The 14,211-nt window shown below is 53.4% G+C and overlaps 1 protein-coding gene across 1 annotated transcript in view; it reads right to left on the bottom strand.

Moving 5' to 3' along the window:
- ASS1 (argininosuccinate synthase 1) overlaps positions 1-14,211 on the bottom strand; it is a 52,388-nt gene that overhangs the window by 3,156 nt on the left and 35,021 nt on the right. The window contains exons 12-13 of the mRNA XM_020875577.2: positions 8,006-8,137; positions 2,571-2,727 (exon numbers count right to left, since the gene is read on the bottom strand). Of these exons, the coding sequence (XP_020731236.1) occupies positions 2,571-2,727; positions 8,006-8,137 (289 nt within the window). The remainder of the gene's footprint in view (positions 1-2,570; positions 2,728-8,005; positions 8,138-14,211) is intronic.

Below are 14,211 nucleotides of genomic sequence, written 5' to 3'. Positions count from 1 at the left end.
TCAGGTGGCTGAAGTCACCAGGAGCCGATTAGCAGGCTCCTGGTGAGCAGAGAAGATACCAGGCTTCCAGGGGGCTGCTGCTTGGGACCCTTCCCCGGGCAGGGGAGAGGCTGGACCAAACTAAAGCATCGGCCTTCTCGAACGGCTTTTACAGATGTTGCTGGGGTGATAAATGAAGCTTAACATCAGCCCTCCCTGAGCCGCCCACCCCCCGCCCCCACCAATCACTGAACAGACTTTGGACACCTGGCCTCACTCCTGCTCTCCAAGCTGCCATGTCCCCTTTGGAGGGTCCCTGCATTCAGCCCAGGGAGAAAGCAAGGCCAGACCCTGTTCCCCTCCTTCCTGGCCGGCCGGCCATCTCTCATGAGTCAAAACAAACCCTCCCACCCTCCTTGCTCAGACTGGCCCTTCAGACCACCCCGGCAGCCCCTGCCAAAGAGAAGCCCACCTCTGGGACAAACTTGTCCCACCAGACTGCCTAGGAGTCCCAGAGATGTTTCTGGGGAACTGAAAAACCTCTCTTAAAAAACTGTAGTTTGGGTGGTGTGGTGGCGGGGGGGTGCGCTGTGGAAAAAGAGTTTACAATGATTTTTTTTTTACCTCCCCTGACGGTCTACAGAAAACCTCTGCGCTTTTATTTTTGTTCATTCGAGTGGCTCTGACCTGCTCTGTAATTACGTTACTTTCTACCTACTGTGCCGCGGCATTTCCAGTTCTGCTACCTCTAGGGGCTTCCTCGCCGGTCCCTGTGACGCTGTCACTCAAGGGCTTTCAAGTCAGCGATGTAGAAATCAGAAAGAAAAGGGAAATGGTCGGAGACACAGTGAGAATAAATGCTCCTGCTTTTCTCTCTTTTTTTCCCCTTTCCCTTTTTACTTTATTCATTTAATCTCCCCGAGTGAGACTGTAAGGCTTAATGAAGGGTTGGACAGATTATTAGAGGCTGTAGATTTGGAGGGGGAGGGAAGAAAGAGCCAGAGAGAGAAAGAGAGAAGATAATTTGACATTTACCCCGACTGATCTAAACTGATTCGGTTATATTTATGGCTTATAAAGTGTTTAGAAAGATTGAAGGGGGGGAGAGAAATGCAACATGGCAAAGAGAACAGAGAGAGAAAAATAATATTGACTGCCAAACAAAACTCGTTCTTTAATTCCCGATTGCCTTCCGGGAGGGGAGAGCTGGCTTCAACCGGGGCCACGCAGGGCCTGGGACTTGCGTCAGGTGGGGTTGCCTGTCCCCACCTCTTGTTTGACCAGGTGACCTCCAGAGGGGCCACTTGGCTCTACGGTCAAGGCCAGTCTCTCATTCAAGATGCAAACACAGGTACAGCTAATAGGCACCTGCTAAAGAATCTGCCTGCAATGTGGGAGACCCAGGTTCGATCCCTGGGTCAGGAAGATCCCCTGGAGAAGAGAAAGGCAACCCACTCCAGTATTCTGGCCTGGGAAATCCCATGGACAGAGGAGCCTGGTGGGCTACAGTCCATGGGGTCACAAGAGTCAGACTGAGCGACTAACCCTTTCACACTTTCACCTTTGACCCAGCCTGCCAGGGCTCCCCAACCTCGCCCACAGTCATTCAGCTCCCTCACCCTGGCCCATCGGGGAGGCAGCTCTCCTGACTCCCTCTCACCCAACTCTGCCCCTCCCCTTAGCAGTCTCCTCTTGGCCATACCACCCAGTGTCTTCAGCCTATGTTTTTCCTTAACTCTAGCCCCGTGTGTCCAGCTGCCAACAATAGTTCTCCTGGCCCAAATCTCAAAGAAAACTAACCCTCAAGACGTCCGGATCCAAATGGTTGATTTTCCCCCATTCTCTCAACGCAGTCACCGCCATCAAAGTGTACCCAGCGGTTCATGCCGGAAAGCCCCAGGTCGTTCTGAACTTTCCCATCTCTCTCCCCATTCAAGCCCTTTTAATTCCAGTTCCTAAATATCTGCCAAATCCATCTGCTGCGCTCTATTCCCAGAATGCAACAGACTGGTCCAAGCCTCCAGCATGTCCCACTGGGAGGCCTGGTGTCCACCCTTGCCAGCTCCCACCTCACTTAAATCCAGAGCAGCCAGAGAGGACCAAAGCCACAGGTCTGATGTGTCCATCCTTTACAATCTGGATCTAGGGCCCTCCCACCCTGGAGTTCTTATTGCACTGGGGATGTTCTGGGTTCTTCCATGACTCGGACTCTCTGCATGGGACAGTTTCTCTGGAAATGCTCCCACCCACCTCTCCCCCTGGTACACTCCTTTCTTTTGGAGACCAGCTCAGAGATGACTTCCAAAGTGATGCGACTCCACACCCCTATTATTATACCCAGCCCAAGTATCCTATATCTCTGGGTGGTCCAGCACCACTTTCCCTAATCCTACACGCGGGTGATCCTCTGGGGCTTTCTCCCCATCTAGCCTGTACGTTCCATGAGGACAGAGCTGGTGTGGATGCTCTTCGGGACTGTCTCCTCCATGCCTGGCACATGCTTGGGAGCATTCTTGCTGAGAAAGCCAGTGAGAGGAGATGCTGGACCTGAGGGTCTGTGCCTAGCTGGGGGTGGGGTGGGGGGCACCTACCTCACGAGCTCCTCATTGTAGAGGGACAGTGGGGACTCCCGACCAAGGATGTACACCTGGCCCTTGAAGACGGACACCTGCACTTTCCCTTCCACGCGCTCCTGGGACTTGGCAATGCAGTGGCGGACAAATTCACACTCGGGGCTGTGCCAGAAACCTGTGGGGAGGAAGAAACAAGGGTGCTAGTGAGGCCGCTGCGTTGTCTGCCCCAGGCCAGGATGTAGAGGGAACTGGGATCCACGTGGGGCACCCCCCAACCTTGCCCCGTCATGGCAGACGTGAGCCTGGGAGGGAGGCGGTCCTGAATCTATGTTGTTCAATGTGGAGTTCTGGCTCAATGTGCACTTGTCAATGACCACACCGAGGAGCAAGCCCACCTGCCCGGTCCTGTGACCTTGTAGGGCTCTCCCCCCATCCCTGCTAGGAAGCAGTCACCTCTTAAGGGTCAGGAGGAGGGGAATCTAACCTACTGCTTCATGCCACAGATATTCAGGGGGCTCCACAGGTCAGGTACTGGGGAGACAGTGGTGAAGGGGCCCCCATCTGTTGCCCACAGGGGGCTCAGTTGTATCAGGGCAGCAGACCTCAAGTAGGACTCAGATATATGTTACCAAGTGATGGGGGTGCCCAGCTGGGTGGTGGGTTTGGGGTCAGCAAGACCAGGCGTGTGGGGCCTTCACCTCTCTGTGCCTGTTCCCCCATCTGCTAAGCGGGAATGACCCTACCTTCCTGCACCCCCAGGACTAGCAGGCTTACTGTGTGTAGAGGCTGTGGGCTCTGGACTGCTGTGAACACTGGGCCAAGAGCCAGACAGAGCCCCACCCCTCAGAATGGGCAGACCCCTTACCCATGCCCCCTGCACTGGAAGCTTGGAGTCTTAACCACTGGACCACTAGGGAAGTTCCTGGACTAGCTCTTTGAATCCTCCCAAAGAGTCTTGGGACAAAAATTTCTCTTAGCCTCTCTTTTTTCTGTGTGAGGAAGTTAGGCTCAGGGAATTTGAGACTTTTCCCCGATCACACAGGCTGTAGCGGTGGAGGCTGGACCTGACCTCAGGGGGCCCGAGCCCTAACAACTCTGCCTTGTATGATTGTCTTGCAGCTTTGCCGTCTGCATCTCAAACACCCCTGAAATGCCTGAGAAATGCATTGCACCCCACCCCTCCTGCCCCGAACCTCTCAGGCCAGGGAGGGCTGTGTGTTCAGTCCCGTCTCTGCCGAGGGCAGGGGGGCTGTGATCGGGGTTGGGGGAGGGACAGGGTGAGGGGTAGGATTTCTCTGAAACGGAGCTGGAAAGGTGAGCCCACCTGGGCAGCTGTGGGGCCAGATGGTGTGTGATCTCCTGCCCTGATAAAGGGTCAGGTCAGCCCCAGGTCTGTGGCTATTGTTGGAGACTCAAGCCTCCGGGGGCACCTGCGGAGGCTCTCCGTGGGAACGGGGAGCAGGCCCTCCCTGCAATGGGCCCGGGGGCTCGCAGACGTCGGGGAGGGCCGGGCAGGGAGAGAAGGGGTCGGGTCCTCGCTCTCCGATGCCCACCTCCGGCTCCACCTTGACAACCCACATGGTCCCTGTGCCTCAGTTTCCTCCTTTGCACAGTCAGGCGCTACTAACCACACTCCAGGGGCTGTGTGGACTCAGCGAGCACTTCTGCTTTTGAGATCTGAATGTGGCCTCTGCCGGTCCTCACTGTATCCAGGGCGACAGACAGCCCGAGAGGGAGAGAAACTTTCCAGCGCACAGCGAGATCGGGAGTGCTCCTGCCTCTAGCCCGGACTCCCGTGGCGGGGGCGGGGGGTGGGGTGGGGACGGGACTCTGAGGGCCACACACCCCTCCCCACCCCGTGCCCCAGGGGCTCGGCCATCTTTTTAAGTCAGGGTAATTAGCCCCTTAGGTTCACAGGTCGGAAGAGAGGTGGCGATGTAGCCAGAGAAGAGGGCAAAGAACCCAGTAGGGGCTCCTGGGCTTTTATCTCCCAGTAGGAGCTTTCATAACCCAGTAGGAGCTTTCATAACCCAGTAGGAGCTTTCATAACCCAGTAGGAGCTTTCATAACCCAGTAGGAGCTTTTATAACCCAGTAGGAGCTTTCATAACCCAGTAGGAGCTTTCATAACCCAGTAGGAGCTTTTATAACCCAGTAGGAGCTTTCATAACCCAGTAGGAGCTCCTGGGGTTTTTGTCTCCCCTGCTGCCTCCACGGGGGCCTTGTGCTCAGCTTTCTCTTCCCAGCAGAACCAACCCGCGGTGGGGGGACAGTGTGCCCCGAGCACTGCCCTGGGGAGACCCTGAGTGTCCCAGGCTGGGGGTGCATGGTGGGTGGGGCTGAGCCAATCTCTGTGTTAATTAGGATGATGACCCTCTATGTATTGTACCCATTTTACTGTTGAAGAAACTGAGGTGAGGGGAGAGGTGAGCTACCCCCTAAATGAGAGGGGCCCTGAAGCTGGGGTCCTGCCAGGATGACCCTGCGGGGTGACACCCATGTCTGCTCCTTGAGGGAAGGTGTCTGTGCAGACCTCATACAGGCACATTAGGAAATTCGAGAATGGCATGAGAGGAAGGAGAGACAGTGGTCACAGAAGCCAGGGCAGCTGGGAGTGGGCCCGAGACAGAAGGGCTTTCTTGAGCCTTGGTCTTCCCGGGCCCCGAGACCACAGGGGCTCTGAGGAAGCCAAGGAATGATAGATCTGCAGGGGGAGCTAGACAGAACAAGAAGGGATCTGGCCCAGTGCCCTTTATCTTACAGGAGGGGAAACTGAAGCTGAGGGAGGAGACAGACCTACTCAAGATCTACCCAGACCTACCCAGCCAGAGGCATAACCCTGTTCTCCTGTGTTCACACTCGGAGACCAGGTCAGGCACTCTTCTAGAGGCTTTACAAATATCTATGTAATGCATATGTGCTAAGTCACTTCAGTCGTGTCCGACTCTTTGCAACCCTAGGGATGTAGTCCACCAGGATTCTCTGTCCATGGGATTCTCCAGGCAAGAATATTGGAGTGGGTTGCCATTTCCTTCTCTAGGGGATCTTCCCAACCCAGGGATCAAACCTGTGTCTCTTGTATCTTTGGCATCAGCAGGCAGGTTCTTTACCACTCATGCTACCTGGGAAGCCCATATCTATGTATTGAGTCCTCACTGTAAGACAGGCAGCCTTATCTCCACTCTTCAGATGAAGAAACTGAGGCACAGAGGGCTTAAGGAACATGCTGAAACTAAACTCCACTCTAACATTTATACATCCCTAACATGAGAAATCCTATCACACAGCCCCTTGGAGCTGTTGAGGGAACAGGTTGCTATCAGAGGCTGACCTTGACATCTATGGGGGCCTGGATATTAGAGGCACCTGGCTGAACAACTAGCCTGTGAGGGGCCTCCACTCTGAGGTTTCATTTCCTTTGAAACCTAATCACTGTAACCTTTGGGGATTTAGGGGGCTCAGTGGGTGACAGCAAGGACTCAACACAGGCAGCCCAGGGCAGAGACACCAGCCCCTCAGCTGGGGGTCAACCTGTGCCCCAGACACTCAGGGTGGGCCTGTACACGCCAGTGCCCCTTGATCACCCCTTGCAAATGGCCTCAGCCCACCTTCCCATCCCCCAGTATCTACTGAAGTGCCCAAGAACTTGGCCTCTGAAGCCAGCTTGTCCTGGGCTCCAAGCCACGGCTCAGCAGCTCTGAAACCTTGGACAAGCATTTTCATCTCACCTCTGTGCAGCTAAGATTAGGTAATACCCAGCTCAGGACCGGGCAGCAAGAGGCAGCAGCCGATCTAGCATGGGGAGCCTGGCAGCCTGGTCCCCGCTCGGCCTCCACAGACGCCCCAGGAGCAGCCTCGGCCAGGTGCTGTCCCCCATCACAGCCTGCCACGGCTTAATGATTCTCCCGCTTTGTAACCCAAATCCACCTTTCAGCGTGGAAACCCCACTGAGCCCGAGAGTCCGCAGGAGACAATGGTATTTAAACACCTGTCTGTACCTGGGAAGAGGGGGGCCCTGGGGTTTCAAAGCTGCTGGGAACAATGGGAGGGAAAAAATAATGCCAGCCAATAACCACCACATTGCCCTAAAACCCCGAGATGAGTTACAGCTATTCCAAGGTTTCAGAGGAAGCAAAACCTCCAAGTGGGGGACCAGTGGAAGAGGTGAGATCTATACACCAGGCAGTTACTATGAATATTAACTTTCCTGGGGTCCCTCTGACATCCAGGCTCCCAGAGAATGGCAGGTCATCCTCCCAACAGCTGAGAGGGGCTGTTATGTGATTTCTCAAATTAGGGAGATGTGAATGTTATAGAATAGGGTCAATCCTTTCTGGGAAGGGCCAGATAGTAAGTATTTTAGGCTCTACGGGCTATGTAGCTCCTCTAGTTACTACTCAGCTATGCCAGAGCAGTTCCAAAGTGGCCCCAGACAACAACACGGACACAAACGAGCAAGATGGAGCCAAAAAAACTATTTGTTGTTGTTTAGTTGTGAAGTCATGTCTGACTCTTTTGTGATCCCATAGATCGTAGCCTGCCAGGTTTTTCTGTCCATGGGATTTTCAAGGCAAGAATATTGGAATTGGTGGGCCATTTCCTTCTCCAAAAAACTATTTATGGATGCTGAAATTTGAATTTCCTATGATTTTCATATTACATGAAACAGCTACTACTTAAAAAAAATTTCTCCAACCATCGAAAAATGTAAAAACTAGTCTTAGCTCATGGGCTGAACAAAAACAGGCAACAGGTTGGATTTCATCACTCCTAGTATAATGTCTGGGATGGATCTGGAGTCAGGAGGCCTGGTCAGATGGCACGTGAGGCATGGAAACTCAGTCTCCTCACCTGTGAAATGGGTACTTTGACAGTACCTGGTGGCTTCCCAGTGGGGATCTGGCCCATGTAGTGCTCAGGCCCTGTTCTTAGCCAAGATAGGCTTTCTCTTGCTTGAGGCAGTTCATAGAGTGGCTCTGGGTTCTGCCTGGAGACAGGCTGACCTGAGGTCCAGCCCAGCTTGGCCACTTCCAGTTGGGTAATTCTCTATAAGCTCCGTTTGCCCGGAGCCTCGGTTTCTGGCCGCAGCTCTCTTAGGAACTTGGGGGAGGGAGGCCCCCAGGGATGGTTCGTGTCCCCACACGGTGCCAGGCACCCGGCACATGCTGGATGAAACTTGGCAGGATGCTGCCCTGGCGCCCCCGCTGCGGTCCCATGGGCTGCAGGCAGCAGGGCAGCGGGACACCTGGGGAACTGGCGCGCTTCCCTCAAGACCTCGTGAACACGGCAGGTCCCACCGTCCCCTCCGCGCTCCGTGTCCCCTGCCTTCTCTCCAGCCCCTTCAACCTGCAGCTTCCAGGCTCTCGCGCAGGTGGCAGTGGGTGAGTTGAGACCAGGGGAGGAGGGTGCCCCTGGGTCAGGGAGGGGAGGGAGCCAGCTGCAGGGTCTACGCACCCGTGTAGACCAGCTCGGCGAATTTCAAGCCCAGGCCTTGCTTGATTTTGCGTACTTCCCGGTCCATGGTGAAGGCCTCGATGTCTAAATGAGCGTGGTAAAGGATCGTCCCTGCTGGGGTCTCGTAGATACCTAGCCATTTTTCCAGGCAGGGGGAAGAGAAGAAAAAAAGAGAGAAACGCATGAAACCCAAACTGTCAGCCAATGACAAAAAAAAAAATAATAATAATGACTCGTCTGACAGGAGACAAGCCGGTCGGACCCATTCACTCCCAGCTTGCTGCAAAATGCATCTGCCATTATGTTCACGCTGGGGCCACGACAGTCCACTCTGCGGCTTGTGGAGAAAATGTCTAGATGCCCCCCTTTGCAGAGGCCCTCAGACGCTGGAAAATGACAGGGTTTCAGAGCCGCTCCCCCCTCCTCCCCAACTCATGCCCACCGGCCTGCAGCTGAAAACCTGTAATTAAACCGATTCTGCTGGAGCCCAGGGCCCTGAACGTCCCTTCCTGCCTTCCCCCAGGGAGCCAGGGGAGGGGACGGTGTGCACACACATGCAGTTTTGGCTGGCGGCTCCCCTGCAGCCTTGTCCCTGCAGAGAAATCCTCACCACCTTGGTCAACTTGGGGCTGACCCCGCTGTACTGATGGGGAAACTGAGCCCGGGAAGGGGAGGGACGTAGCTGAAGTGGAGCTGGGAACGGGATCTGGGCCCCTAAGTCCCTGAGTGGTGCTGTCTGCTGCCCTGTGGACCAGCAGGTGATGAGGCCAGACCCAGAAGGTCATGGGGAGATGGTCTTGATCAGTGCCCTCCCCATCATCTCTGGCCCAAATCCTCCATTTGCTAAACAACCTGCTTGAACCACGCTGTCTCCAAGTGACAAGGGGGCACCTGGCCCTGGGCTGAGTGTGGCCCTGGGAGGGAGATCTGATGAGTGCATGGCACCCTAGGTTTGGGGACACTCAGGCACCAAGAGGCAGGATTGGCCCCGGCAATCCTGGCAGTATAGCCCCATGAGTCAAGTTCGGGTGAGCACCTTGGATAAACCTGCCTTGTGTCTGCTGTCCTGATGGGAGGCTCATAACCCTCCCCGATGAACGCCACCCCCAAAAGTCCCTTTCTTCCCACCAAATAATGTTATGGTGTTAAAGGGGCAGATTTTTGGTTTTCCTCAAAATTTACGTGGTTATCTTTCCGCAGAAGGGATTCACACACCCAAGTTCATGGCAGCATTATGCATAAGAACCAAAAGGTGGAAGCAGTCAAAATGCCCAACAACAGATGGATGGATAAACAGAAAGAGATATTTCCATAGTGAAATATTCAGCCTTAAAAGGAAGTCCTGATACATGCAAGGACAAGAGGCGCAGTGAAATCAACCAGAGATAAATCACCAAGAGACAAATTCTGTGTCATCCTGCTTACGCAAGGTTCCTAAAGGAGTCCAGTTCATAGAAACCAAGTAGAATGCTGGGTACCAGGGGCTGGGGAGGAGGAGAGGGGAGTTGGTGTTTAATGGAGCTTCGCTTTAGAAAGATGAAAGAGTTCTGGAGATGCAGGCTAGTGCTTACACAACGTGAATGTTGTATTTAATGCCACTAAACAGTACACTCAAAACAGTTTAAATGACAAGCTTTATGTTTTGTATTTGTTGCTGTTCAGTTGTAAGTCATATCCAATTCTTTGTGAACCCATGGACTGCAGCACGCCGGACTTCCCTTGGAAGTCTCTTGGACATCTCTTGGAGTTTGCTCAAATTCATGTGCATTGAGTCAGTGATGCTATCTAACCATCTCAACCTCTGCTCCCCCCTTCTTTTGCCTTCAGTCTTTCCCAGCATCAGGATTTTTTCCAATGCTTTGTATTTTACCACAATTTAAAAATGCTTAAAAAAAAAAACACAAAAAACCCAAAACCCAAACCAAAAAGGAGGAAATTGTTTAAACTCTGAAGTCCATAGGGGACATGAACAAGGTTGTGTCTGATGTAAGTAGCCAGAAATTTTCTCCTCTGAGAACTTCTCTAGTCTTTAATCTTTAAGTCTGGGAATCCACAGAAATGTCAGGATCCTTAGGGATGGCCTGTATTTTCCTAACTCAGCTGCAAACCCAGCATTCAAACATCCTTAGGCGGAAGCTCAGCATACACAAAGATGAGGTCTAGCTGTGGGGAGCAGAGAACCCCCTGCAAACCCTGGACTCCACAAGCAGTCCTTAAAAATCCTGATTTGGCCCAGCACACCCATTTCACAGATGGGGAGACTGAGACCTGCCTCTGAATTTTCCATCTCTGCTCTTGGTTGCCTCTTAGGCCTTTTGCAAAGTGATCCAGTGCTCACCAAGCATGAAGGGGACACCCAAGTCTGAGGTGCTGTGGCCAAGGAAGAGTGTTCCCAAGGCTCTGAGGTGCTCCAGAGTGGAAAAGAGCCTCTCTGTGGGGAATCGAGTCTCTTATCTGCAAACCCCCCACATCCTGGGGTTCGGGGACATGCAAGTCAGAAAGGCAAGGCACTGCTAGGACACGCCGGTCCTGTTTCACTCATGTGGCCGCAGCTCTTGGGCCACTTCTGCTGTCCTGAATCAGTTGTGGGCGTAAATGCCTCCCCGATAGGAAAACACCACTATCCCCCAGTTCCCGCACCAGGCCCAAGCCCTCAACTCCATGGGGAGTGCCTCAGGCTTCCCCCACCCCTCATCATGACTCTCATAAACACTGTTCAAACCAGCTCTGTCATCCAGGTCCACAGACTGCCTCAGAGACACAAGCCCGCAGGAGCTTAGCAGGGCTGACAGCGTGGGAGGCAGATGGGTGGCTGAGAAAATGACAGCGTGAGACGGGGCACAGGGACGCAGAAAACCCGTGAAACGCAGACGAGAACTCAGCACAGGCTTTGGGGCTGGCTCCTTCTGGGGACAGCTGTTCAGTCGCTCAGTCGTGTCTTGGCAACCCCATGGACTGCAGCACGCCGGGCTTCCCTGTCCTTCACCATCGCCCGGAGTTTGCTCAAACTCATGTCCACTGATTCGGGGAGAGTAGGGTGGCTCCCAATGACCCCAGGCCACTGAGAAAGGCCTGATGTTTACAGCAGTCTATTTACAATGCTAGAGGTGTGCAGAGCTTTTGGAAACATCTGCCTCCAAAAAAAAAAAAAATGACAGAAATAACCACAAGGTAAAAGGGGCAAGCTTTCAATTATTCTAGAAACTTTATCACCAAAAGCCAAGAGCAAAACAATAGCAAAGCCTTATTTGTCTTCTCATTCTAGCAACTCAAAATATATTTACTATATACTGGGCTCCCCAGGTGGCTCAGGGGTAAAGAATCTGCCTGACAATGCAAGAGACGTAAGAGATACAGGTTCGGTCCCTGGGTAGGGCTGATCCCCTGGAGGAGGAAATGGCAACCCATTCCAGCATCGTTGCCTGGGAAATCCCATGGACAGAGGAGCCTGGTGGGCTATAGTCCATGGCGTCCCAAACAGTCAGACACGACTGAGGACTCAGCACTACATACTAGGAATTCAGTATTTACTGGACTAGAAATGGGCCTTCTAATTCTTCCTAATTATTACTTTTGCCACATTTTGGAAAAACCCGGAAACTTTCAAACCTGCTTGGAAAAGGAGACGGTGGCGAGTGTCGACTGCTTTTTTGACTAAGTCCCACCGAGACCCACCTGAAGGTGAGCACCCAGACAATGTCCCCGGTGCTTATGTGGTTTCGTTTCTGGAACACTGCAGCCAGCTCCCTAGCATCACCTCCCTACAGTCCAGAGACGAAACAGGACCAGTCACTGGCAGAGTTGAGAGGACATCCATGCTTTCCATTGAGGAAGAGCTATGACTTGTCCTAGCCCTTCACCTCCGTTGTTGTTATTTAGTCGCTCAGTCATGTCCGACTCTTTGTGATGCTATGGACTGTAGCCCGCCAGGCTCCTCTGTCCATGGGATTCTCCAGGCAAGAATACTGGGGTGGGTTGCCATTTCCTTCTCCAGGGGGGTCTTCCCAGCCCGGGGATTGAACCTGCATCTCCTGCATTGGCAGGCAAGTTCTTTGCCGCTGAGTCACCCAAGAAGCCCCTGTCCCTCACCACCACCCCCAAACTGCCCCATCATCGCTGTCCCCAGGAAAAGAGCAGAGATTATCTGGTGGACAGTCACCCATTCCGGAGCCCTCAGAATCAGCCACAGGACCGTCAGCCCTGCGAGGGCGCCGCGGGGAGTTGTAGGCAAGAAGAGAATCCTCAGCCGTGAAACACACCAGCACGATTAATATTCCCGTTCCTTGCCTTAGAAGGTGTTAAAGTTAATTGTGACTGATCAAAAAGCTTGTTTTCAGGTTGCTGCTGTCGTGTGTGTGTGTGTGTGTGTGTGTGTGTGTATTAAAGCTTTCCCTCTCCTCTCCACAGGGATGGGGGTACAGATGATTTCTGTGTATTTCTTCTGAAAAAAAAAAAAAAAAAAAAAAACACTTAAAAAAAACCCCAGTGACAGAATCCTGATGCTTAAAGACTATGGATTTAGGGCTTTTGACAGTCGGCATACAAACCACTGCGCAAAAAGAAGGAGGAAATGACAGCTGAGTCTCGGTGTCGCTGGGGAAGAGACAACAGACATCTTCCGAGTGACACGCACAGCGGATTCAAGTGTCTATTTTCATCTCCCAGTGTTTACAGGAAAAAGACAGAGGTGTCAGCGGTTCTCTGCGGAGCGGCTTCAATCACACCATAATTACTGCCGAGGAGCGGGTGGGGGAGAAGGGCGAGGAGCTGGGGGGCGGCTGGGGTGGGGGGAGAGTGGACCGAGGAGGAAGAGGTGGGAACCAAAACAGCTGCGGCCGCTTAAATTTTTCTCATCTGTTTTCCCAAGGCTGCCAGGTTAGCCCAGAAATTGAGCAATTTGGCAGAATTGAGTGGGATCGGCCAACTCGGCCGGGGGGTGGGGGTGCAGATGTGGAGGTTAAGGCACCTGGACCACCGCCTCTGGTCCTTTGGGTAAGCAGTGTCCAGAGGAAGGGATTCAGAAAGGCCGGGGGAGGGAAGCTGGGCTGGAGCCCAAGAGCTCCCAGTTTAGGCCCCACGGCCGAGGAGAGAGGCAGTTGCCATGGTGATGGGGAGGCAAGTCCCGGTGGGTTGCTAGCCTTCCTCTATGCTCCCAGTGCCCCACGGGCCCCACCCTGGGAATCAGGGTGGGCCTCTGACGCTGGCTACTCTGGGCTTCTGGGAATGCGAACACCTTTGCCTCACAGGTCTCCCTCCAATCTGGAATGTTCCATCTGAGCGGAGACTCTGGGAGGTCTGGAGAGGCGGGAGGCAACTCTCAAGTCTTTCTTCACCAGAAAGTGATGGCGTAAGGAGAAAGTGAGAGAGGAGGGGAGGATGTGAGAGAGATGGGAAGGATGGGAGAGTGATGGGAAGGAGGGAAGAAGATGGAAGAACGTGGAAGGGAGGAGTGGAGGGGAGAACAGAAGGCAGGTGGAGGGGAGAGGGCGGAGGGAGTCACAGAGGGAAGCGGCAGAGGTGAGACCCGTGGGGCAGGGCTGGGGGAGAGGAACCAGCCGGGGAGAGGGTGAAGGAAGGACCAGCGCCAGCTCCTTCTCGGCTTCCCTCCTGCCTGCCTCGCCCCCCTCCTCCTCCCCACTGATTTCATTTACTTCACTGAATTAGCCCCCCTCCAGAGTTAAAAAGATAATGTGATAATGACGATGTGAACAGTTACAATACAGAGAAAGCTACTCCATCTGCGGCTTCCCCAGCCCCTGGCCCACTGACCCCATGGCCCCAAGTGCCGCAGACCTGGCCACCCCAGACCTGGGACATTAGCACTGCCAGCTTCCTACCCACCTGCCCTCCCCCACCCCGGCAAAAAAAAAAAAAAAAGCCCTTAACCAATTTCAACTCTCAGCTTTGTAAAATCAATACAAATGACATTTCCCCCTTGTACACCAACATACGAACAATAGCACCTTCCTGCTCTGCCCTCCATACAAATGACAATTAACAGCTTTTCCTCTGACCATAGACCTAATAAAAATCTTGTGGGCAAATCCACGATGTCTTCCTTTATTGCCCCTCTTTCTTTCTCACAGTGACTTACTGGGAGTGGAGAAATAAAAAACAAGACCTTCCCCTAAAATTATGAAGCTACTTTCCTTTCTTACTTCCCAAGTCAGAAAATAGGCAAGGTACAACTTGCCGAGAGAGAAGGT

The sequence above is a fragment of the Odocoileus virginianus genome, chromosome 2 (assembly GCF_023699985.2).
Source record: "Odocoileus virginianus isolate 20LAN1187 ecotype Illinois chromosome 2, Ovbor_1.2, whole genome shotgun sequence".
Taxonomy (NCBI): Eukaryota; Metazoa; Chordata; class Mammalia; order Artiodactyla; family Cervidae; genus Odocoileus; species Odocoileus virginianus.
The sequence above is the reverse complement of the archived record's forward strand: the minus strand, read 5'-3'. Positions and strand labels throughout refer to the sequence as shown.